General features: G+C 35.4%; 2 protein-coding genes across 4 annotated transcripts in view; both read left to right on the top strand.

Moving 5' to 3' along the window:
• MAP4K3 (mitogen-activated protein kinase kinase kinase kinase 3) overlaps positions 1 to 23360 on the top strand; it is a 212985-nt gene extending 189625 nt beyond the window's left edge. For 2 of the 3 annotated variants that reach the window (XM_074204313.1, XM_074204329.1), the window contains 6 exons: positions 904 to 1075; positions 10183 to 10251; positions 10364 to 10456; positions 14359 to 14429; positions 17240 to 17295; positions 17706 to 23360. In XM_074204313.1, coding sequence (XP_074060414.1) covers positions 904 to 1075; positions 10183 to 10251; positions 10364 to 10456; positions 14359 to 14429; positions 17240 to 17295; positions 17706 to 17793 — 549 coding nt within the window. In that variant the 3' untranslated portion in view covers positions 17794 to 23360. The remainder of the gene's footprint in view (positions 1 to 903; positions 1076 to 10182; positions 10252 to 10363; positions 10457 to 14358; positions 14430 to 17239; positions 17296 to 17705) is intronic. The other variant, XM_074204320.1, reaches the window with a different exon arrangement.
• Positions 17849 to 24695, top strand: part of CDKL4 (cyclin dependent kinase like 4) — a 65542-nt gene continuing 58695 nt past the window's right edge. The window contains exon 1 of the mRNA XM_074204341.1: positions 17849 to 17938. The gene's annotated coding sequence lies outside the window, so the exon portion shown is untranslated. The remainder of the gene's footprint in view (positions 17939 to 24695) is intronic.

Raw genomic sequence — 24695 nt, 5'->3', positions numbered from 1 at the left:
TCTCAATCCATTATTGTGATGCAAGAATTAACATCTCTGGAGACTGGAATTTCTTTATAATGAAATCTAAATTTAAAAGAAAAAACAGAAAAATTTCATATAATTCACAAAACAGTTTTTTACATTCTTAATCACATATGAGAAAAAAATCCCATAGGACAGCTTCTGTTTGTCCCTTCCCAGTTAAAGTTAAACAGGCTCTTCCTTGGACCATATTTTAAACTCTACCTGACATTTATAAAGTACTTCATAATTTTCCAGGCACTTGAACATACATTAGCTCTTTTTTTTCTTGCAGTAACCCATAGACTAGACAGATACTGTTGCCTCCATTTTACAAGAATACAGATTATACAGCAACCAATGCCAGAACCTTACAGGTCATCTAGCCTAGCCCCTTCATTTTCCAAATGAAAAAAGACCTAGACTCAGAGAGGGTAAGTGCCTTGCCTCTAGTCAGGCAGGTAGGTAAGGCCCAAATGGAATTTAAAGCAAAGTCCTCTGCCCTGTATTCTTCCCACCATACCACTCTTATCTCCATTTGGTGACTGAATTTTGATTGTATACAGCTTCCTTACTCCCTAATCCTTTGTTCCTTCCAGCATTCCATGGTGTCTTTCTTCTTTTGCTTTGCTGGCATCATACTCATTTCAGTTACTTTTGAACATGGTACTGCTGGGAAAATGACAGGTTGGGTAATGGCAGATGAGGGGGTTAAATTTCTAATGCATAACCTTGTATCTTCAAAAACTGTGAGCAGAAAACTCTGGGAATATCCTTTTTTACCTTACATTTATTTAAGTAACAAAGTTTGTGACAAATAAGAATATTTACATTTTGGTATATAAAATTTATGGCATCTCTTTATTTTATTTTAACAGTATTTTTGTTTTATTTCTCTAGCACATAGATTTTCCTATACCTTGTCCACTTAGAATGTTTGAAATGCTGGTGGTACCAGAACAGGAATACCCATTAGTTTGTGTTGGTGTTAGTAGAGGAAGAGATTTCAACCAGGTGGTTCGGTTTGAGACGGTCAACCCAAATTCTACCTCTTCATGGTTTACAGAATCAGGTTTGTGCTTTTTTTTTTTATTGATTTCCTTCTTTGTAATAGATTTGCAATATGTATCAGTTACACTTTTTTTTTTGACAAATTTGGCATAAGAAAATATATTTTAAAACTAAATTATAGAGTGTTAAGGCACTATTCAAAAAAGTTTGTTTTTTTCGTTTGCAAAGAAGATTCACAGTACAATATCTTTAAAATGTTTCTGATGAAAGTATTAAAATGATTAAATTTAATGAAATTTTTATCTCCACTCCTATATTGATGCAGAGAATTATGAATGTAGAAAATTTATGATCAGAAATAAATTCTGTGATATTTGATGCTGTTAAATCTAGTTAAAGGTAGACTTTGCTCTTGATATGTAAATTGACTCCACTTGTTTCATTGTTTAATGTAAAATTTGTATCCTGTCTCCTCATTCCCAACCCCCAGCTTCCAATTTTATAGATGGTTTTAGGAAGGGAGGGAAGAAGAATTTCCCATTTTGCCCTCATTGCCCATAAAATAGGCAAGGCTATAAAAACCTGATCTGGGCCTCTGCTGGGGGGTCTGTCTGATCTCTAAACCAGTCAGCTCTCCCCGACTGCCTTTCTTTCTTTCTTTCTTTATCTCCCTTTCTCTCTCTCTGTCTCCCAAGTAACCTCATCTAGCCTTTTGTTCTTCACTGTCCAAAAATGCCTGCTGTTTCTCTGGGAGGAGAAGAGTTTTAACCTGTGTACATTGTAAATCCTGAGCAGTTTTAAAATCCCAGGGAGCATGTGAATTCCTTCATTTTCAGTAATCTATTTCTATGTTTAATTGGTGACCCCCAAATCCCATTGGCAACAGTATCATTTTTACAAACCTTCGTTACACAAAATGAGACTATTCTAATATATAACCATTAAGAAAAATGTTGTAAAAGACTCCAGCAGTTAAATGTAGCACGTGTTAATTTTATCATAATATTTTATGCATAATATTTTACTTACATGTTCCTACTTTGCTGAGCAGTATTTTGTTTTTCCTTTTAAGACATTCATACCTTTAAAATTTTGTTTTGAATGACATTTATTTTAATATGATTCTATGAAAGATGACTGATATCTGAAAGAATTCTTTTAATAATAACACCAAATTTTATCAATTATCAATCAGTCTTTTAAGATAATGAAACTTTTGCAATGTGCCTTTACTTAGAGAGCCCCAGTTGACTTGGACGTCCTCATCATCCTTCCATCTGAAGAACTTTAGTTTTTTTTATTGCTGCTTTATCTTCTAAGACCTCTAATTAGACAAAAGGATTGTTAAAAATTTTTATGTGTCAGTATAATTAACAGGCTAGTCTGATTTAACGAAATAATTTTTAAGTACAATTTATTATTTGAAATGTATATTGTAATTGGAACTAGGTTATAAAAACATAGTGTAGAACAATTTCCCTACAAAATCCTTAATGTGATTAATGTTTTAGAACCCTTTCTTTAAAGATATTAAAGATGGGGGCAGCTAGGTGGCGCAGTGGATAAAGAAAGCACCGGCCCTGGAGTCAGGAGTACCTGGGTTCAAATTCGGTCTCAGACACTTAATAATTGCCTAGCTGTGTGGCCTTGGGCAAGCCACTTAACCCCATTGCCTAGCAAAAAAAAAAAACCTAAAAAAAAAATATTTAAAGATGGCATACTTTTATCTCACTTCATGCCCAAATGTTTGCCGAAGTGGAATTAATGAAGTTTTACTTACTAAAGTAATGAAACCTTTGCATTGTTGCCGAACCTTGTGAGTGACCCAAATTTGATGATAAATCACTCATTTTGATTAAAAATCTCTTAAATATTTAAAAAATATTTCCCTATAATATTTTAAAGTCTGTTTCAAATGTAAATAAATGACTGTTAATTTCTATAATTAACAACCTTGATTCCCTTATTTCAACTTTTTCACATTTCTGAACTGATTTCTTTGTGAAATAGGAAACAAAATCTTAGAAATCATCTAGCCTAACTCTTTCATTTTGCAAAGGGAAAAAAAACCTGAGCTCAGAAAGGGTAAGTGACCTTGCCTCAGGTCACACAAATAATTAATTGAACTTTAAACATAAGCCCTACAGTCTTCCTACTGTATCACACGGTCTCCATTCTGTGACTGAATTTTGATTATATGCTGCCACTGTTATATTCAAGAAGAGTTGGGGATTATTATGCTGTAGAGGACCAAATACTGTTAATATAATTTTTTTGAAGTTACAAAAGAATATCACATAATTGATAAATACATACACATATATATTCCCTTCCATAAACATGTGATGATAGATAAGACAAAGATTATTACAAACTTTCTTCCTTACCACAAATGACCTTGTGAGATCGTTGACATTGTATATCAATTTAATATCAAAACATATCAGTTTATAAAATTTAGTGCAATATTTCTCTTTCCCAAAGGAATCAGTAAATATATATGATTCAATATTCCCAAATTCCTTGATATATAATTTACCCAATTATATTTTCCTTCTTAATAACATATAAATTCTCAAGACTTGTTACAAAATTTTCAAAAGGTGACTAAGTTACTCTCATTTAGCTTTCACATAGTTTCTTTTTTTAAACACAAGGTGGTGACCTTTTCCTATCAAAAGCCTTCCTGCCTTCTTTTCAAAGCCTCAAGAAGACAGGAAGTCTATATTTATTAAATCTTAAAGTCTTAAGTTGAATACAGCCTTCAATCAATATTAGGTTAACAAAAACTTAGCACACAGCTGAAATCATTTCACAAACTTTGCCACTTACAAACTTTCAAATGGTATAAGGGGAGAGGCTCAGATCCCAACTTCATTAATTACTTAAAATTGGACCCTTTCAGAATATAAAAATATTTTACCCACCTCTCCAGGGCAGTGGAGAGATGTGAAAACATCCCATTGATGTTTGAATACACATATGCACACATTTTTATATTTTTTGAATGCACCCATTAAGACCAGTCAAAAAATAATTTTTAGAATCAATTTAAATTTCTTGGGGAATCTCATATATATATATATATCATTAAGATTTTGAAGTAGCCAAACCATAGTTAAAATTGAATGCATTCTTAAATAGTTTTATAAAATTCAAATCCAGTTATTCTATTACTGAAATATTAGTTATTAGTACAGGCTTAATTTAAAAAATGAAATCTGAATTTCCTAGACCCAGAAAAAGTTCTCCCCCCCTTTTTTTCTAAACTAATAGACCAAAAGGCTTCTTAATCAATCTGCCCATTTCCCCTTCCCCTTCCCCCCCCTCCCAAGGGTGAGGCTTTCTCAGCCCAGCTAAAGTCTTTAGGGAATGGGGTTTGGAATTGATAAAACATGTGTAGTCTCAGAAAAAATGTGGTCATTTTCCTCTCTCCTTCCCAAACCAGGAAGAAGGTATGGGAGTCCCCTATTTTCTAAAACAAGTTTTGATTGGGGGGGGGGGGGGTGTCTTACCCTTCCTGCAGTGAAGCATGCATTCCACCTGAGACATAGGTTTGAGTTTCAAAGTTCTAAAAAAAAGGAAGATTTTCCTTCTCCCTCCCCCTTCCCTCTTCAGAGGGTGGGAGCCACAGAGAATGAAAGAGAGCTTTTCAAAGACAAGAGAGTTCCACCCAAAGATGATTTCCAGGAGCTCAGGTGTTTTACTAATCACATCTAATTCCTTTAAAGGAATAAGCACACAGTTGGGGGTTGGGAGTCTTTGGTACCATGTTTTTCCCCACATTTTAATTCTCCATCAGTTTATAGGTAGGCAAACACATCAACTGAACATACACCAAACATCCTTCCTTAACAACCCTCACTCCACAGTGGGGTATAAACCAAACACACCTCAGAACTGCCAACACCGGGTCAGTCTGAAAACAACATTGCAGGCCCGAATAAGGGCGGCCAAAAACAACACAGGCAGGCCCACACGGGGGCTACTATGAAATATCACGTGGGATCAGCTTAGCTGATTCTCCATAATCAACCTTTTTCCATTTTCTGGAAAAAGGGTAACACAGAAGTGGGGCTAGAGGTCCAATAATTTTCCTACTTTTCTCAAAATCTAGGATCTAAAAAAGGGGGGTGTGCTTCTCACCTATGGAACTTAGTTTGGGCAGTCTCCTGGCTTGCCATTATGTAGCCACTGGCTACTTGAGTTCACTTCTGCCTGTGAGGAATCATTATTCAAACTCAGGAAAGCAAGGGTGAAAATAAAACAAAAATTTATTAAAAGACATAATCACCTTTCTCAATACATAGAAAGGGATAGGAAGTGAAAGAGAGAGGGAGAGGGAGAGAGAAACATCCAAGCAGCATTGACTAGGCTAGCCAAGTTAGAGAAGACTGCAGCTGTGAGCAGGAGTCCAACCCTGGTTATTACGTGTTGGCTTTCATCCAGAGGGCAAAAGGTGAACTCCCATTCTCTTACTGGAATGGAATAAGGTAGAAGATGAAGCCTAAGGAGATCAGGATTCAAATTTTACATTGAACAATGAATCAATGGTAGTCAATTACATCAAGAATGGTGATCTCCACCCAATTTGATATATTAGCAGCCTTTAAGATAACAAATTTTGTTTCATAATTATATCTTTTCCATGGTAGTCAATTTACATCTCCACCCAATTTCTACATTCACAATTCTCTTCATCTTTCCTCTGCATCACTATCATTCCTTCTCAGAGACCTGTTTTTCATCATATTCATCTCTGCTCCTTCCAAGATATCTATCACAACTACTGTGACTTCATTTTCCTTCTTTCATAATACTGGCCCTATAGTTAACTGCTTTAGCTTTCCCATGTCTTCCTGAAAATGGGAAAACAGGGTTTCAGGGAAAGAAGGACTTAAGGATAAATGTGGGTTACTTTTGTGAATCTCACAGTCTCAGGAAAGTAAGAAAGGCTTCGATTTTAATTCAAAGGTTGCACAAATTGTTTACATTTTGCCACACAAAGTTCACAGGTTAAGCTGTTTGGAGAAGCAATGGGCAGGCTTCCCACAGGATGACAAGCAAGCAAGGAACAAATAGTAGAGAAGGGCAAAGGGGTAGGAGAGTTTGAGGGCTGACATTTCCCCAGAGAAGACTGCCCTTCAAAGGGGCATTGTAGGATAATGAAAGTTTAGGTGGGGAGGGGAGGAGGGAGATATGTTGATGAGTGTCTGCAGTTCAGAGAGCAGAGGTGAGGTAACGAGAGGTATGTAAGTCAGAGACTTACCCCTTCAGGCTTTAGCCTGATCTCTTTGCAAGGATCCCTTGATGAAGGTTTATCTTTTCCCTAGGAGGGGCAAGGTACTTTACTAAAAGTTCATTGACCTCTCTCCTAGCTTGTACAATGGGATGGGCGGGGGAAATGCAAGGTCAGTACAGAGAGTACAGATTAATAACTATAAAGCCTATTTCTCTGTCCAATGTTTCCTCTACTTCAATCCCTTCTTGAATTCCTTTTTGAATTCATTTTTTAACCAAACCCCAGCTTCAGCCACTTTACCCACCTCTCCAACTTCTACTCAAAACACTGATAAATAGTGCTGAGGGAAGAACACTATTCACTGTGCATTCTAGATTCACCACAAATTGGTTACCTGATCTTAACTCTGCCATCACTGCAGCAAGATAATCAGAAAGACCTGAGTTCAAATCATACCCCAGCACAGATGAGAAAATTGAGACTGAGACAGAGACAGAGGCACGATTGACCCAGGATCACACAGCTAGTACATATCAGAGACTTCATTTATACTTGAGTCTTCCTAATTCCTGATCCAACTTCCTTCTACCACTTAGCTGCCTCCATAGAATATTTCTATTTATTTTTTTGAATGATGTTCAAATAGAGTCAACATGTGTTGTTATGCTTAAAAGATTCAGTATATTCTGATAACTCTTATCCTGTCTCAAAAAGCATGTTTAAACTTTGATGTGACAGACCAGTGACTAGCAACTATTATACATAAGATCTGGGCTCTCAGATGTTGACTTAATAAAATTGTCCTAAGTAGTAGCCTGGTACAGAGGTTCAGTAAGTGAGGGAGGGTCAGAGGCTGAATTTGAATCCAGTTTTCCTGACTCAGAGCCCAGTACTCTATCCACTCTGCCATGCTAACTCTACAGGTTAAAAGAAAACAGATGAAGCCTATGGAATTTGTCACCAACTTCCAGGGTTTCCTTTCTTAATGTCTTAGCTGGTCTTTTTCTTGAACTTAGTTCCCTCTTTTCTGAACTGAAGATGATCTTTTATTATTCATTTTGTACTTACTGACATAATCACCTTTCTCAGTTATTTGGATTTTTAATCCTTTATCTCTTGTGAAATTTATCTTATGATAGCAATCTCTCAAGCTAAAGAAATTTCATTTCCATGAACTCTAGTGTATTCTTAGTAGTTTCTTAGGTCTATATGAGTAGGTATTTGGTCATCCTTTGTTCTTCTGGGACCTTTAGCCTCTCTTGAATTTGAGTGTTTCAGGTTATTCTCTGGACTTTCTGCTTGCAAGGAGTACCTGGATGTTCTGTTGCAAAAGCCATCTAGATAATGCCCCTGAAAAGGGATCCAAAAAGGGCATTCACAAAGTAAAATCAAATAAATAATTAATTACACCAAAAATTTGAATAGGAGAATGGGATGAGAAGTTCATCTCCACAGCCTTAATAGTCAAGTAGTAGATGAAGTTAATCCACTCCAAGAATAGCAAAATGTAAAAGAAAAAGTCTAAGGACATTCTGGACATGCCACATTTTTCTAGTTCAATTCAGTTTCACCTCTAGAATGTGTGCACAATCTGCTAGTTGTTCCATTAAATTTCAACTTTTTTTCCCTTTTCTGAAGTCATGTGTTGGCCTCGTAAATCTTGTTAGATAGGATCATATTTTCTTTGATAGACCAGTAATAGCTGGTAACCAAGAATATGCTTAGGATTGACTTCATAAAGAAATTGTAACTATTTGGAGCACATCAACAATATCTACTGCTTGCTTGCTTCTCTGATGAAAGGGAGAATAGGAATTCTTTTTAAGGAATCAGGTATTTTGGAATAAGATGAACAAGTAATTCTTGAAAATTCCCAAAACACCTGAAAAACTAAAATATTGTACATAATTTTTGAGTGTAACAGTGTCTAAGAAATTTAAAGAAGAAAAGATGACTTTCATTGACATGACAGGTCTGGAGCAGAAAGTGAAGGGCATAATCAAGGAAAGTTTCATCCATAAAATGGACTCTGAATTATAAAAATTAAGGGGGAAAAAAGGAATTTCAAGAGACAAAAATGATAGAGATGTCCATTCTAGCAATAGAAAGCAAGATGGAACATGGAACAGAGGTTGCTCCCTTTAAACTAGAACATAAAATGTACTGGAGAATATTGTAATGTAAACTGGAAAGCTCTAATGAAGCTGGATTGTTGAGACCTTAAATGTCAAATTAAAGAGGCTGTACTTTATTTGGCTTGCATTAAAGAACCACTGAAAAAGTTTTGAGCAAAGGAACACCACCACGATCAGAGCAACACATTTAATTTTATACCTCCCTGTACACTAAAATATTTGTAGCAGTAGTAAACTTGAAACAACTCATAAATTGAGAAATGGTGAGACAAATTGAGATTCTTGATGTAATATAGCTGTACTGTAGGAAAAGATGATTATGATGAGTACAGAGAAGTTTGGAGAACCTCCATGGACTGATAAAAAGAGAAATAAATAGACCCAAGAAAACTGAACACAAGAGCTACTAAAATCTTCAACTCTGAGAAATGAATGTTACAAATTCAATAGGAAATGAATGTTTCAAAATTACAAAAGAAAAGGGTAAGAACACACCTCTTCCATCACTTTGCAGAGAATTCATGAGTGTGATATAATATTAGATGAAGTTAATCCATTCCAAGAATAGCAAAATGTAAAAGTGACAGTGAGTTTTGTTGAATTTTTTTCCCCCTTTTTCAGAAACCTCTGGAAGGAAAAGCATAAAAAATACAGGAGCTAATTTATAAAAAGAATATATATCATTGCATATTTATTTTTTAAAAAGATTATTCAACTAGTAGTCTAAAGAATTGATTAGATGTTAGAGACTATCAAGAAGATCAATTAGATTACCACAGTAGCCTGAGTCAGAAGGAATGAGAGCATGAATGAGGGTAATAGAAAGGAGATGGTTGTGAGATAGACTGTGGAGACAGATTTGAGGGGACCTGGATGTTAAAAGGAAAGACAAGTTGTTTGGGGATAGTTAATAAATTTAATTTTTGAATCAATGGAACATCAAACCAAAAATATTAGATACTTGAAAATGCAGAACTAAGAGTTCTAGAAAATGAGTAGGAATATTGATATAAAGATGTCTACATAGAAATGATCATTGAAACCATGAGAATAGATGAAGTTGCCAACAGTAAACACGAGAGCCAAAGACTATCTTTTGAAGCATGTGTTTGAGGGGGAAGAGGGCAGCAGTTCTCAGAGAGACAGTGGAAGAGTGACTGTGAGAGTGTGCAGTGAGAATAAATAGCTTTAAAGTGTATTTTTTTTAAATCATTATTTTAAAAATCTTTATGCAATAGAGAATCAGTTTCATAGGCAGTCCTCCTTTTCTGTTGTCTTTTGTATGGCAACATGTTCATGTAGATTGCTGTTTTGTTAATTGAGGACAATAGAAAATAGAGCATCAAGATTGTACAGGATCAGTTGTATCAAGAATGCCAAAGAGCAAGGGGCAGCTAGGTGGCGCAGTGGATAGAGCACCAGCCCTGGAGTCAGGAGTACCTGAGTTCAAATGCGGCCTCAGACGCTTAGTAATTACCTAGCTGTGTGGCCTTGGGCAAGCCACTTAATCCCATTGTCTTGCAAAAAAAAAAAACTAAAACTCACTTGTTGCTCACATCAGCCTATTTGTCATTTTCCAAAAATCAAAACAGTAAGCTATAGCCATAATTTAGACATTGAATTCTGAATTTTCTTAGGACCTCTTCAGCCATACATATTTCAATTACACAATTAAAAAACTTTATTCTTACAAAGGAAGATAATCTCTGAAGTACTTAGTTTTCCAAAGTGAGTAAATATTTGCTTTAAAAGTTAAATCTAATTGTATGTTAATCTAATCTTTTGTTGTAGACACACCACAGACAAGTGTTATACATGTAACCCAACTTGAGAGAGATACCATTCTTGTATGCTTGGATTGTAAGTGATTTTTTTGTTTTAATTTTGTTTTTAAGTGATCAGTTTTAAAACTTTATATTTTAATAATACTGCTTATTTATTTTAATATGTAAATCAACTTCTTTTTCTTTAGGTTGTATTAAAATAGTAAATCTGCAAGGCAGATTAAAATCTAGCAGAAAATTGTCATCAGAACTCACCTTTGATTTCCAGATTGAATCGATAGGTAAGTAAAAGTTTTATTTTTCATGCTATAATTTATAATAGGAAATATTTCAAATATGTTCAAGTTACTGTTGCCAAAACAGCCAAGCACAATGGATAGGTGACTTCCCTTTGATTCAAGAAAATGTGGGGGTTAAAGTCCTCATCAGATCCATATTGGCTGTGTGACCTTGAGCAAATGACTTGAGAGTTTCAGACCAATCTTCATTAATAGAGGAAATTTTTGTAACTGGAGTTCCCCATAATGCTAAAAGCAAAGATCTATGTTCCCTCTTCCCTCTACATCTTAAAAAAAAATTCTCTATTTCAATATCAATATTTCACAGTAATTATTAGATGTAACAAAGGGCTTAGCTGTCTAATAACATGAACATTAAAATGTTGCTCTCCCTCTCATCTAAACCATAGCATTTATAGTCTACACAGAGTGTCAGATTCTCCTAAACTCATCCCAAACCAAATTAAACTATAATTGGGAAATGTTTAACAAAAAATAAATAAAAATATAACGCAACATAATGTTAATCTGAGACTTCCTTAGTCAATATGAGCCCACAGGAACCATTTCTATTTGAGTTTGACACCTTTGGCCTACATTATCCTTTGACATGTACTGAAGACCATGAGGGAACCACAAATGAACATCAGACTTTGTCATTTTTTGTCACTGTATTTTTTCAGTTAATGGACCCTGATAGTAAAGTTACTATAGGGAAGTCTACAAATGTTTTTTGACCTTAAAAAGGGTTCCTTGTAATTTAAAAAAAAATGAGACTCACTGGTCTACATCACATAATTTCTCCTTTCTTCTATATTTAGTTACACTTTCTTATTTTGTCATTCATTTAAGCATTTATGCAAACATGTTAGGTACTAGGGATACTGCCCTCAAGTGGTTGACCAGGTCCTGCAGAGATATAAGATGTGAATGGAGAGGAGATTAGGAAAATCCTTGGGTGGTATATGATACCTGAAAGGACTGAACATAGCAGTGTGAATGAAAGGGCAACAAAAACAAAGCCACAGCCTGCATTATTAAAATGGTCAGGCTTATTCCTAAAGGACAATGTCTATCTCCTTTCTTAACAGAACTGGGAGATCATGAGAATGGTGCTATGTCTGGTTTTGCTGAACAACTTGCTTACAAGGAATGATTCTTGGAGGTGGAGAATATTTTCAAATAAAAAAACTAGAAAGATGTTAAAAAACAAAAGGTGAGGGGCGGCTAGGTGGCGCAGTGGATAAAGCACCGGCCCTGGAGTCAGGAGTTACCTGAGTTCAAATCCGGTCTTGGACACTTAATAATTACCTAGCTGTGTGACCTTGGGCAAGCCACTTAACCCCATTGGCTTGCAAAAAAAAAAACGTAAAAAAGAAAAGGTGGACGATAATTTTATCAAAGAAAGAAAACTAGTCTTTGAATCAGATTATTTTGGTGTAGTCTCAGCTTTGGTTCTCACTGTATGTGCCCATGGATTAATCGCTGCTCTCTAGTTTTCAGTTTGTTTACATATTTTTAAAATAATAGGACTGGTAGGAGAAGGAGAAGAATTAGCTTAACTTTTTTTTTTTTAGGTTTTTACAAGGCAGTGGGGTTAAGTGACTTGGCCCAAAGTCACACAGCTAGGTAATTATTAAGTGTCCAAGGCTGGATTTGAACTCAGGTCCTCCGGCCGGTGCTCTATCCACTGCACCACCTAGCCACCCCAAGAATTAGACTAGATCAGTGATGTCAAAAAAAAAAGTGGGCCACTAATCTGTACATAACACTCTTTGGGCCATATGTTGATTGAGTTTTTAAATGTAATGTTTTATTGTATTTTTATTTATTTTTTAAATGTTTCCCAATCACATTTTAATCTGCTTTGGGATGCATTCTGTTAGGGGCTATATCCTGGCCAGCATTTGACACCTCTGGACCAGATGGCTTCTCAGATGCTTTTCATTAGGAATTGACATCTATAGGATGTATTGTGCCCATTATCAAAGCTCTCTACTAATGTAATTTATTGTGAATGTATCATAGCTGAAAGCTCTGAAGTAAATGCTTATCTTTCAATAATCAGAAATTATCCATTCTTCCTGTTTCCGTATATTGATTCATTTCAGATTGTTAGCAAAATTATAAGGCAAGCTGCCTTTAAATCTTATTCCCAATATTTAGATTTAGATTTAGTTTAGATATTCTCTGTTTTGGGAAAATTAAAAAACCAAGCCCTTTCATGTGTTAATAACCTTTATGAAAGAAACCATCCTAATGAGGACAGGGAAGATATAATTAATTTATTGATCTCATATTTCCTGCATTCTCTGTATATAACACTTTGGAGAATATAAAATCTACTTATTGAGCTAACTGGTTGTTTTATGAATCTTGTCTTCTACAAAACTCATGTATGAACGATCATACATATACACACATAGGCATAGTTGAGTTATTAAAGATGTCTTTGCCTTTTAAAGTTTTATATTATAATACCACAAATGTCCATGCTACCTATATTAACATAAACTGAAGACTGAAGAGATGGGGCTTAAGACTGAATTGGCCCAGGGACCATCATTTTTCTCTTCCACCCAGACTGAATGAGAAGAAACTTCTTATTCATAATTCTCTTATCTTAAATGATAATCTTGCAGTATTGGTTCATAGTGATCTCTCCCTCTCATTCCATTACTCCCCTACATAACATTTCCATGTCATATGCTTTAGCAAGTGTGATTCTTTGTAGCACAAATCTTCACATCTTGTAAGTTAACAACTATGTCTACCACTAGTCAGAAGGTATCTCAAATAGTGGATTCAATTCTGATGGTTATTCTATGAAAAATTCTCCCCTCAAGTAGAAATATTCCCATTAGATTTTATAGGATGAAAAAATAGCTTATTAGATTTATTAAAATATCAGAGAATCTCATTTTGGGATGGACTTAATCACCTGATCTAACTCATCTGCTTAGAAATCCCTTTCCAAAATTCACAGTTAATCTATAAAGTATACTTATCCTTTCAAAATACCACCCCTAATTTTTATCCTTAGATTTAAATCTTTAATGATAAAAATTATTGGGGCGGCTAGGTGGTACAGTGGATAGAGCACCACCCTGGAGTCAGGAGTACCTGAGTTCAAATCCGGCCTCAGACTCTTTAATAATTACCTAGCTGTTCGGCCTTGGGCAAACCACTTAACCCCATTTACCTTGCCAAAAAAAAAAAAATTATTGTAACTCTTGCATCCAACAAACTTGTTTCAGTTTTTTTTACCACTGCTAATTTCTTCTTCCTCAGTTTATGAGGCTGTAAACATGATTGTCATAAAAGGTTTTCACATTTAAACCCTAGCTAATTGTTTTGAGGTCTTTTTAATATCAAGAGATAGTTAAGGGGGGCCGCTAGGTGGCGTAGTAGATAAAGCACCAGCCCTGGAGTCAAGAGTACCTGGGTTCAAATCCGGTGTCAGACACTTAATAATTAACTAGCTGTGTGGCCTTGGGCAAGCCACTTTGCCTTACCAAAAATAAAAAAGACAGTTAAGGATAAAAATATCATATATAGACTGATATTGGGAAGTAATACTAAAAATTAATTTATTATTTACACATGATTTTCTTTGTCTTATATCAGAATAGACAAAAGTAACTTTTAGAAGCTACTTGCAAATTTAATTTTTTGTCTTTTCTAGGCTCTTCTCATCTCTCTTCCCCATGAATTAATATGAGAAAGAGATTTAAGGATATGCAATCATTTTAAAATATTTAAATATTTCCCTCCTAAGGCCAAAACAATTATACAAGTTACTTGCAAATTCAAACTACAAATAAAGACAGGAAAAGAGATAGAAATATGTTTATCAATTGAACCTTTGTACAATTAACAGTAATTGAGTTGTTCTTGCTTGATAGTTTGCCTCCAAGACAGTGTGCTAGCTTTCTGGAAACACGGAATGCAAGGCAGAAGTTTTAGGTCAAATGAGGTAAGTAATGTTTCAGTTTGGGGCTGTCAGCATGATTGGCATAAAAGGTTTTCAAATTTCAATCCTAGCTAATTGTTTTGGGAAGGGATAAGTCCTAAGTTGTGAAAGTTAACAATTGATACACTGATCTTATGAACAACTTATGTATTTCATGTATTCCTTCTGATTTCATAAGCAAAGGTAGAAAAGAGGTGACCTTCAGTTAAGCAAATATTTATTAAGAGTTTATGTTCATGACACTTTGTCAAGAGCTAGATATATGAAAACAGAAAGTGAAACAGCCCCTCCCTACCTTCAGGAAATTTCCATTGCCCTGGAGAGAGAGGCAATGTAAACCTTCACAAAATATCTATCAAGAGACTATTCCTAGATTCAGCAGGCACTTGAACTGCAGGAGAAGGGTCCTAATTTATGGGCAGAAGCAACTTGTGTACCTCTAAGGAAGTGATACATGTGTACACTTGTGCATGTGTGTGTATGTGTGTAGATAGATATATGCATGTGGTGTATATGTATACACTCACAAACATATATACACTATAAGTGTATGTGTGTATAGATATGAAATTAAATGAAAAGGTAGAATTAGATTGAGGAGAACCTTAAATGCTCATATTCTTGTTTTAAATACAATTTTGTTTTTTGTTTTATTTGAACAAAAGAAATTAACAAAAGGTACTTATGGTCTTCTTTTAGTATGAGTTTACTGGCTTACTTTATAACTGGTTGTCAACAATCTTGAGTTTGCCCCAAAACAGTTGAAGTACATGACCTACCAGAGATGATTCATGGTATCATCTTATTTATCAATTTATTTTTAGCACTGCTGGAAAAGAACCCCCCCTCCCAAACCCTTTCCCAATCTTCATTGACTAGAACAAAAATGCTGTTTATTGATTCCATTTATCCTGTTGCCTGCTTTTACCAAACATTTTAAGAGTTTTGATTTCCTAAGACCTTAAAGGATGGAAGGTACCTCTTTTTTTCTAGTCTCTGCTAATTCAGTCACCTGCCCAATTCTGCTTAGACCGACTGTAAGATTCTTAAACTCTCTTCTTCTGTACCCCCACTATATAATAAATATGTATGTGTGTGCATGTTACTTACAGCTATTTCTCCAGTTTTCTTCCTTACCCATTTCAGCTTCCCACCATGATCATCCTCCTTATAACACATCACTTAACATATTTGCCTACTCCCATGTGGACCTAAACTTATTTGAATTTGTCCTCCAGCTCTAGAAGTCTTCCTCTCCTTTTCCTCTGCTAGCTTCAACTATTTCCCAAACTCCAACCAGTGAAACTGGTCAGTTGGAATGAGGGAGGAGGATTCTAGAGGAGGGAAAAAAGCTGAGTAGTTAGCTATTTAATGTAATTCTTTTAGCTCACTTTATTCCTTCTGATGATTGCATTAGAACACTTATATTTGCAAGCAGGTTAAACTTAAATTTTATCACATGATTTTTAACAGCCTAGCAAATTTATTTGGGGAGGGGATTAAAGTTTTAGTCAGTGTCCAAGTTATCATGTTGTTGAATTTTGTTTTGTATTATTTTGTTTTATTCTTTGGCATCTATTTTGTTAGATTATTAACCAGAAGAGGCCACCCATCCTGATTAAGTGGGAGAGCACTATTAGAATAACTTCAGTAGAAAGCATATGTCATTAAAAATTGTTTTAAGAAGATAATCTTTAGGGAATTATAAATTTTCAGTAAACATTCTTTTTTTTTTTAACCTTTTCTTATTATGGTATATATTTAACTTCAAATTTTCATGATACCTAATTTTTTTTTTAAAATCAGTATATTTTCCTTTTTTCTACCTACAAATGAACTCCATATTGGGCATTTCCAAAGGCATTCTCAAGATCTGCTACTGTAACTAGTTCAAATATTGCCCTTGGGGAATATCAAGTTCTTTTAATGATCCCAGACTTTTCCTTCTAATTAAAGGCTTAAGGGGGCAGCTAGGTGGCACAGTGGATAAAGCACTGGCCCTGGAGTCAGGAGTACCTGGGTTCAAATAATTACCTAGCTGTGTGGCCTTGGGCAAGCCACTTAACCCCATTGCCTTGCCAAAAAAAAAGACCTTAAAAAACTTAAAAGCTTAATGCCAAGATTTAATATCAAGATTCTAGTTACATTGTCTGGCTATAAGCCATGGAATGCCATTGTCTCTAAAGAATTAAAAGTGAGCATTACTAAAAATTGCAGTGGAAAATGGATGATAAGTATGAGCAGGCTGGAAAACATAATAAAAAAAAAATATGAAACAAAACCTGAGAAGAGAATGATATTGAAGAAATGTGTGATTGAAAAAGTTGAGTTGATCATGAGAGTAAGGTGAGAGTCTATCTGGAGTCCCAGTACTCCCCTGGCATAGCAAAGAAAGCCCTACTGTACCCAGGGAAGCCCCCTTAGGTGAACTGATGGACAAGACCAAGGGCTGTGCAGACAGGTTGTGGCCCTAGCATTTGGGGAACAGACACAGCAGTAAAATCACTGAAATCCATCTGAGTAGGAAGAATTCAAGTCAGAAGACTGGGGTCAAATTCTGACTCAAGTAAGACTGTGTTGACCCAGAATGATTTCATTTCAAAAATTATTCAAGAACTTCATTTTACTCATCTGTTAAATGAGAGTAAATCTGAGTCTGAGTTTTGCTGAGTTTGTAAATCTGACAGTCAACCAAGGATACTCTTACTTCTTAGGAATGATATATTCTTTTCCCTTATGAGTTATAAATGAAACTAGTACATTGAACTTTATAGCTTTAATTTTAAAAACCATTCTCTATTTTGATTATACAGATAACACAAGAAATTTCAGATAGTACAAGGATTTTCAGGCTTCTGGGATCTGACAGGTATGAAAAATTAATGTGTAGTATATTTTCTAAGTGAAATGCTAATCAAGACTTTGCTAAGGTATCGCTCACACTCTAAAAGTTAACAGTTGGCTCTTAGTAAATGAAAGGGAAATATGTTCATGCTCTGAATTATGTAAAGGTGACAGTCTTATCAGTGGGCAGTTTATACAAAATAAATAAAGATTAACCCACACAGCATACACACAAACACGAAAGAAAATGTCTCTAAGACTAAAATTTGCCAAGACTACATTGCTAATACTAAAGCTGCCAGATTACTTCCTAGAAAAGGAAGTGGCTCTTTTTATAATAAGAGAAACTCTGCTCACACAGCAAATGATAAGGAGTCTTCCCACCACCATCAGCTTTCAAAAATAACATAGTGTTTTGTTTTTATTACTTTATAGGGTCGTGGTTTTGGAAAGTAGGCCAACTGATAACCCTACAGCCAATAGCAATTTGTACATCCTGGCGGGTCATGAAAACAGTTACTGAGCAATGTTGTGGCTGAGCTTGCCCCTAGAAAGAGAACCCCACTGGCTGCAACATGAATGGATGCTTGAAGCTCTACAAAAGCGACAGAGACCTTGCTTCATTTACCTTATAATTTATTGTGGCTCGAGACAAAGGAGGAGAAAGGGTGTGTTCTGTGTTTAGTGTATTGTTCCACACCAGGGCTTTAGTCACTATTATGTAATCTTTGTACATAGAGGCAGTATTTTTCGGTGACATTTGATAGTACTGATGACATACACTAAGAATTGATGTAGATAATGTCCTTTTATGATGTACAAGTGTCTTATCTGTACAGATGTAAAGGTTGATACAAAAATGCAGTTGGGGGTACTATTTTAAAAACTCCCATTTGGGTGTGGTTATATTATAAAATAGGATCCTGGGAATGAACACATCTAACAACACTATTGTATTTTTATTATGTAATTTAGTAATACAACTATAAATCTTGTAACTTTTAAAATTATAACCGAGGCTGAAATAATTTTATAATCTTTTTTTTTATTTTAATGCAAGTACACTGGTGTTTATATTTGCACAAAGTATTGATATGTGATGTATTGAGTCACAAAAGTAAGCTGTGACATTGTCAATATGCATTGGGCTTCAAAATACCTTTTAAAAAATTTGGTTGTTTTCTTTGTGAAACAAACCAATTAACCACCTGTTGTAGTAACTGGTCTTTTTTTATATTTAAGCAAGATTCTTTAAGATTGCTTCTCTGCTTATAAAACAGTACCTTCCGGAATGGGTTTGAATCACAGAATAGCGGTACCATGATATAACACTGCAATCATTGTTTGAATTATAGTATACACAATGATAAAATTAGCATTATTGAAAAGAGTCCACACTAAACATTTCATATAATCACACTGAAGAACTATAACATTCCATAGAGTGAAGTGGTTCAAATTTCCTGTTGTATTTTTACTTCTTTTGGCCTTATGATCATTTTCATATTTGTTTTGATTTAGTGTTAACACATGGCCAAAATAATTTAGTTACTACCTCATACAGACAAATAATGGTTACTACACATCACAGGAATTTAGTTTTGGTCAAAGTTATCTTTGATTGCTATTTTCCAATGGAATATGTATATACCAAGTTTTAGTAAAATGCACACTTTGACTCTTTTTTGTATATGTTCTTTATTTTTTAATGTGAGTATATACACTAAGATCAAACTAAATTGTGATTTATGGTCTTCATTAATGTGATTGGTAATGCTTTTGAATATGTTCCTTATTGTATATATTGTAAAATAAAAATGTTTTTTAACATGCTGTTGTATATATAGTAGCTTGTCATCAGCATCAATTTTTATAAAACACCATTAACAAATGTTCATTAAATACCTATTATGTGTTAGCCCTTGTTCTAGGCATTGAGATGATAAAAAAACCAAAGTGAACCAGTCTCTGCCCCTAAGAAACTTATAGTCTAATGGCCATAACTACAGAGGTATGTGGAAGGTACAGAGTGATCTGGGGAGGCCCTGTGACAGATGGGGTGATCAGAAAAGAGTACATAATAGACAGTGCTTTAGCTGTAGTGGCAGAAATGGGAGGGGGGGGCTGGAATAGAATGACAATTAAGGTGGCTGGTTTGAGTGAACCAGAGACTGTGTAAGAGAGAAGTCATGTACAATGAGACAGGAAAGTTTCTGTTGGATCCTTAAAGGATTCAGATGCCATGAGTTTGAGAAGTGACATATGTGGTCAAGGCAGCTGGGTTGGGGAGAAGTACAAGTCAGGGATATTAGGAACATGAACTGATGAAGATTGAAGGAAGCAGAACCAAGAGGAGGACTTGAGACTGAAGCCATAAGAGAGGACATCATCAACCCACCCTTTCCCCTCCTTGGTTGTGGGAAGTGTTTGAGCTGCACATTTTTCAGACTTTTCCAATGTTGGCAGTTTTCCTCTCTTTAAAAAAATACCCTTTGTTCTATAGGAGAGCTGGGATGGAGGAGGAGATAATTTAGGAAACAAAAGATATTAACTTTTTAAAAATCATAGGCAACTTTGAAGAGAGGATTCTTAATTGAGTGCTGAGACTGAAAACTAAATTTCAGGATTTAAAAGAGTAAAAGGAAAGGGAACAAATCAAGAGTTTTTTCAAGTTTGGTTGGGTAAGGGAAAAGAGAAATATGGATAGCTTCAACAGGTATTTAGAGTGCTGAATTTGGACTTAGGACCTGAGTTCAACTCCTCCCTCAGACACTTAGCAACTGTATAACCATGGGAAAAGTCACTACACATCTCAGCCTCAGGTTTCTTTGTCATGTAAATGGGAATAATAGTAGCCACTTAGCTCACTGACTTGTGGGGAAGAGAAAATGAGGTAACATGCAAAATACTTTGCAACCTTAAAGTACAATATAAATCTTAGCTCTTAGGATTTAATAAGAATCGGGAACACTGGATGTTTTTGTAGGCAGCAGGGAAGAAACCAGTAGGTAGGGAGAGATTGAAGACTGGAGGTGGGGAAGATCAGAGTTCAAATAATATGCCAAAGATGTATGAGAGGAGGGACTGAGGATACATTGAGAAGTGTTCCTTGGTGAGGAGAAAACCGTCATTAGACTGGGGGGAAAAGAATGGAGTCGGAGTTGTGAGATAAGGGAAAAAAGAAGAGTCAAATTGGGGGCAGCTAGTTGTGGATAGAGAACCAGCCCTGGAGACAGGAAGAACTGAGTTCAAACCTGGCTTCAGACACAAAATTACCTAGCTGTGTGACCTTGGGTAAGGCACTTAACCCCATTGCCTTGCAGACAAAAACAAGAAGAGGCAAATTATCTCTAATCACAGTCAAGTCTAGGTTCTTTTATTTTTTAACTTTGTTTTATATATTTTATTTTTTTCCAATTACATGCAAAAATAGTTTACAATATCTTTTTGTACAATTTTCTATCTCATTTTCCTTCTTCCCCATAGCAGTGATCAAAGTTGTACATACCTTCACAGACATGTTTAATATGAAATATTAAAGACAGCATAAAGTAGTTCTTAAAAAACACTCAGAAGACAGCATAAAAGTAGTTTTTAAAAATGAATGTATGTTTTGCTCTGCATTTTGGCTTCATAGTTCTAAAAAGTGATCATGGTATTCTTTGTTCTGCATTCCTATTCCATAGTTTTTTCTTTGGATATAAATGGCAATTTCCATTACAAGTCTTTTATAATTGACCTTGATCACTGAACTGATGAGAGTAACTGAGGCCACCATACTTGATCATCTCAATGTACAATGTTTCTCTTGGTTCTGAACCTAGGTTCTAAGCTAAGGGATGCTAAAGGAATATTGGTAGAGCTACTCTGGTGCTGGGTGAGAGAATCAAGGAAAATGAGGGCCCACATGAAATGAGGGCCCAATCATCAAATAACAGAATTATCCAAATGGACCTAGTAGACATGGTTCAATGACTTCCTTCAGTTCTGGTCAGAAGAGAAGGAAGATGATAGGAATAACACAAGCTTTGGTTTTGTAAGACATGGACAATGGAGCAACAGATTCAAGAGCAAAAGATGCTGTAGAGTTAAAAACAAATCCTTGTAATAAATTTTGTATAGTAAAGTACAACATTCCCATGCTATCCATATTTGAAAAATATGTTTTTCACTATCCTGGGTCCATCACCTATTAGGAGATGAGAAGCATGCTTCAATCCTTTGGAATCATGGTTGGTTATTGCACAGACCAGAGTTCTTAAGTCTTTCAAAGTTTCTTGTCTTTTGAGTTGTTTATCAGTTATATCCAAATTTTTGTGTCTCCCATTTCAGAGGGATACTAGAGTGGTTTGCCATCAGCTCCTTTTATAGATAAGGAAACAGGCAAATGGGATTAAGTGAGCTCTGGATCATATGGCTGTAAAATATCTGAGATCAGATTTGAACTCATGAAAATGAGTCTTCGTTATTCCAAGCCCAGGACTTTTATCCACTGCATCACCTAACTGGCCAATAATGTTCTATTAAAGTCATATGCCATAAGGTGTTCAGCCATTTTCCATCTTGATAGTTTCCATTATTTATCTGCCACCATAAAAGGAACCCCTATAAATGTTTTTTGTGCCTATGGCCCTTTCTTTGATCTCTTTGGAATCAAGTGGAATTGATATATCAAAGGTACAGTTTAGTAACTTTAGAGGCATAATTCCAAATTGCTTTCCAAAATGATCACCAATTAATTCACAACTGCACTTCAGTTCATGTGCCTATTTTTCCACATACTCTCCAAAATTTAGCATTTTCCTTTTTTCAACAACCTTGCAAGTTTGATAAAAGTGGAGCAGTAGCATTTGCATTTCATATTAGTGATTTAGAGCATTTCGCCCAATGGCTGTTGATAGCTTAGAGTTTTTCCTTAGAAAGTTGCCTATTCATATAAACTGGAGAATAGATCTTATTCTTATAAATTTGAATCAGTTTATTTTTAGCTATGTTGGTTTAATTTGAACAAAACCTTTGCAGTTTTATGCAAGTCTATGATTCCCTTCCATCCCTTTTTTGAAAGGTAATTTCTTCCTTGTTCCTCCAGTTTATGATGTCACCCTTCAGCTTTGCTGTCCTATGCTAGCAGCTACCTTGCTACCCAGGGAAGTTCATCACAGGAAGATTAGATAGTTCTGACATTGACATAGGGGAAGAACAGAGGCCAAGATCCCCTGTATTTGGAGCCCATTTGTATATAGTGTTAAGATTTTTGTCAGAACCTAATTTTTGCCAGACTGTTTTCCAGTTTTCACAATTACTCATACTTGTCAAATAGTTCTTCAGTAGCTGATGCCTTTCAGTTTAGCAAGTGCTTTTGGCTATTGTGCTCATTTCCTTCTGCATGTTGTATACCTAATATTTTCCATTGCTTCCTGTCTCAGTACACTTCTATACTAAACAGTATTTCCATTTTTGCTTTATGGAAGAGAATTGACAGTTTGGCTGGGGTTTTTTTTAAATTCCTAACTTATTCTGAACAAAATAAATTTTCTCTAATTAAGGAGCATTTATTGAGATTCTTCTAAGTGCAAGGCACTACTGATTGACTTCACTGATCCCTTTTCTTTGAAGTCTTAGGTTCCCAGTCTCACAGAAAACTGATAATTGATTGCCTTTAACCTCATCTACATAGAAAAATATATCTAAAAATTTTTATAATTTTTATGGTTATAACATGGATAGTCTTAAATTCAATTAGAAATAAAATGTTTTCGTGTTATGCTATTGATCCAACTATGTAAACTATGATCCAACTAGTCAGCAATTAATCTAGACTTCTAAAAAATATTAATGATTTATCCAACATTTTAAAAATCTTTCACCCAGCATTAATTACATCACTGTATACTGAAGGTGCTGTGGGTAATACAGAAGGTGAATAAGCCTCCACTCTGAAGTAGCTCATAACATAGTTGGGAAAATTAATTATTACCTGAAGGTCAATTTTGAGATTACAGGCAAATTAAAGAAAGTAAAAGCAGGTATGCTTCCTAAGTGCTAATGCAAAGCAAGGAAATAATGTTTATCTTCATGAAAATTAATGTCATCTGTGAAATTAGTTCATCTGGTTAAGAACATAGTGGCAGTGACCTCTATATTTATTCATTTGCATGGCCATGGGCCATGACCAACAAATATACATCTTGTAAATGTATCATTGATTGAAATTTGGCAGCCCTCAAGGAATGTAAAGTCTGAAATTGCTATGAAGTCTGAAATGGTGAGCCAATAATGCCATCATACAAGTCTTGGAGCACCCACAATTTTCCCAGATTTTACATTGAAGAAATCTTTATTGCCCTCTAGAATGTTTTTAATCTTTTCCCTTTCAGCAAGATCTCCCTCTCCACTAAGTATATCTTCTTCATGCTGACCAGGATCAGTCTCTTTCTCCAATTCTTTGGCACTTGACAATTCCACCCAGGAACCCCAGGAAAAAAATAGCTCAGTGCTTAGGTTTTGGAGTCTGTCTAGGGTCTTCCTAAGGGTTGAAAGAACAGCACTACTCAGTGTACCTTGTAGATCAGTTATAAAACAGCAATTTCCTCTACAAGAAAAATATTTAAATTATAATTCACCAACATGCATTGACTGAAATACAGCAGTAATGTAATTATACTCCCAAGAGTTAAGTTTGCAATATCCGTATCTTCTAGCAACCCAAGCCTGGGTTTGGTCTCACCCTCCTGATGGTGGTCATCTCTAAGAAGCCCTGGAATGGATGTGGACAGGATACTTTGTGTAGTGCAGCCAGAATCAACTGAGGACCAGAATGGTCCAACCTCTCAAATTCCCAAGACTGCCTCCAACCTAGCTATAGATTACCTAGAATCAGACATTCACAAAGCAGAGGGGGCAGAGAAGGTTCTAGGATGCAGTCTCAGGTTTGCTAAGGCAGGATGGGCATGCTGTCATATGCTAGCTATGCTTAGAGTTCTTCCTTAGAAAGTTGCTTATTCATATAAGCTGGAGAATAGATCTTATTCTTATAAATTTGAATCAGTTTCTTATTTGTAGCTACTTTGGTTTTATTTGAACAAAACCTTTGTAGTTTTATATAGATCTATGATCCCCTTCCATTCCTTTTTTGAAAGGTAATTTCTTCCTTGCTCTTCTAATTTATGATGTCACCCTTCATGTGCTTTTGCTGTCCTATGCCAGCAGCTACCTTGCTGCCCAGGGAAGTTCATCACAGGAAGATTAGATGGTTCTGCCATCTGCATAGGGGAAGAACAGAGGGCAAGATCCATTGAACCAATGACTCGCCCTGCTCAGTTGGCAATAAGAAAATTGTTGCTTTGTCTCAGAGGGCAAGGTTTTCAGTGAAAGATGCATTTTTTTCTGTATATTTACCGTAACCACAGTGGTTTGTATGTTTTA

Source organism: Macrotis lagotis, chromosome 1 (genome assembly GCF_037893015.1).
Source record: "Macrotis lagotis isolate mMagLag1 chromosome 1, bilby.v1.9.chrom.fasta, whole genome shotgun sequence".
In the NCBI taxonomy this organism is placed as follows: Eukaryota; Metazoa; Chordata; class Mammalia; order Peramelemorphia; family Peramelidae; genus Macrotis; species Macrotis lagotis.
Note: the sequence above shows the minus strand (reverse complement) of the source record. Positions and strands in the feature narration are given on the sequence as shown.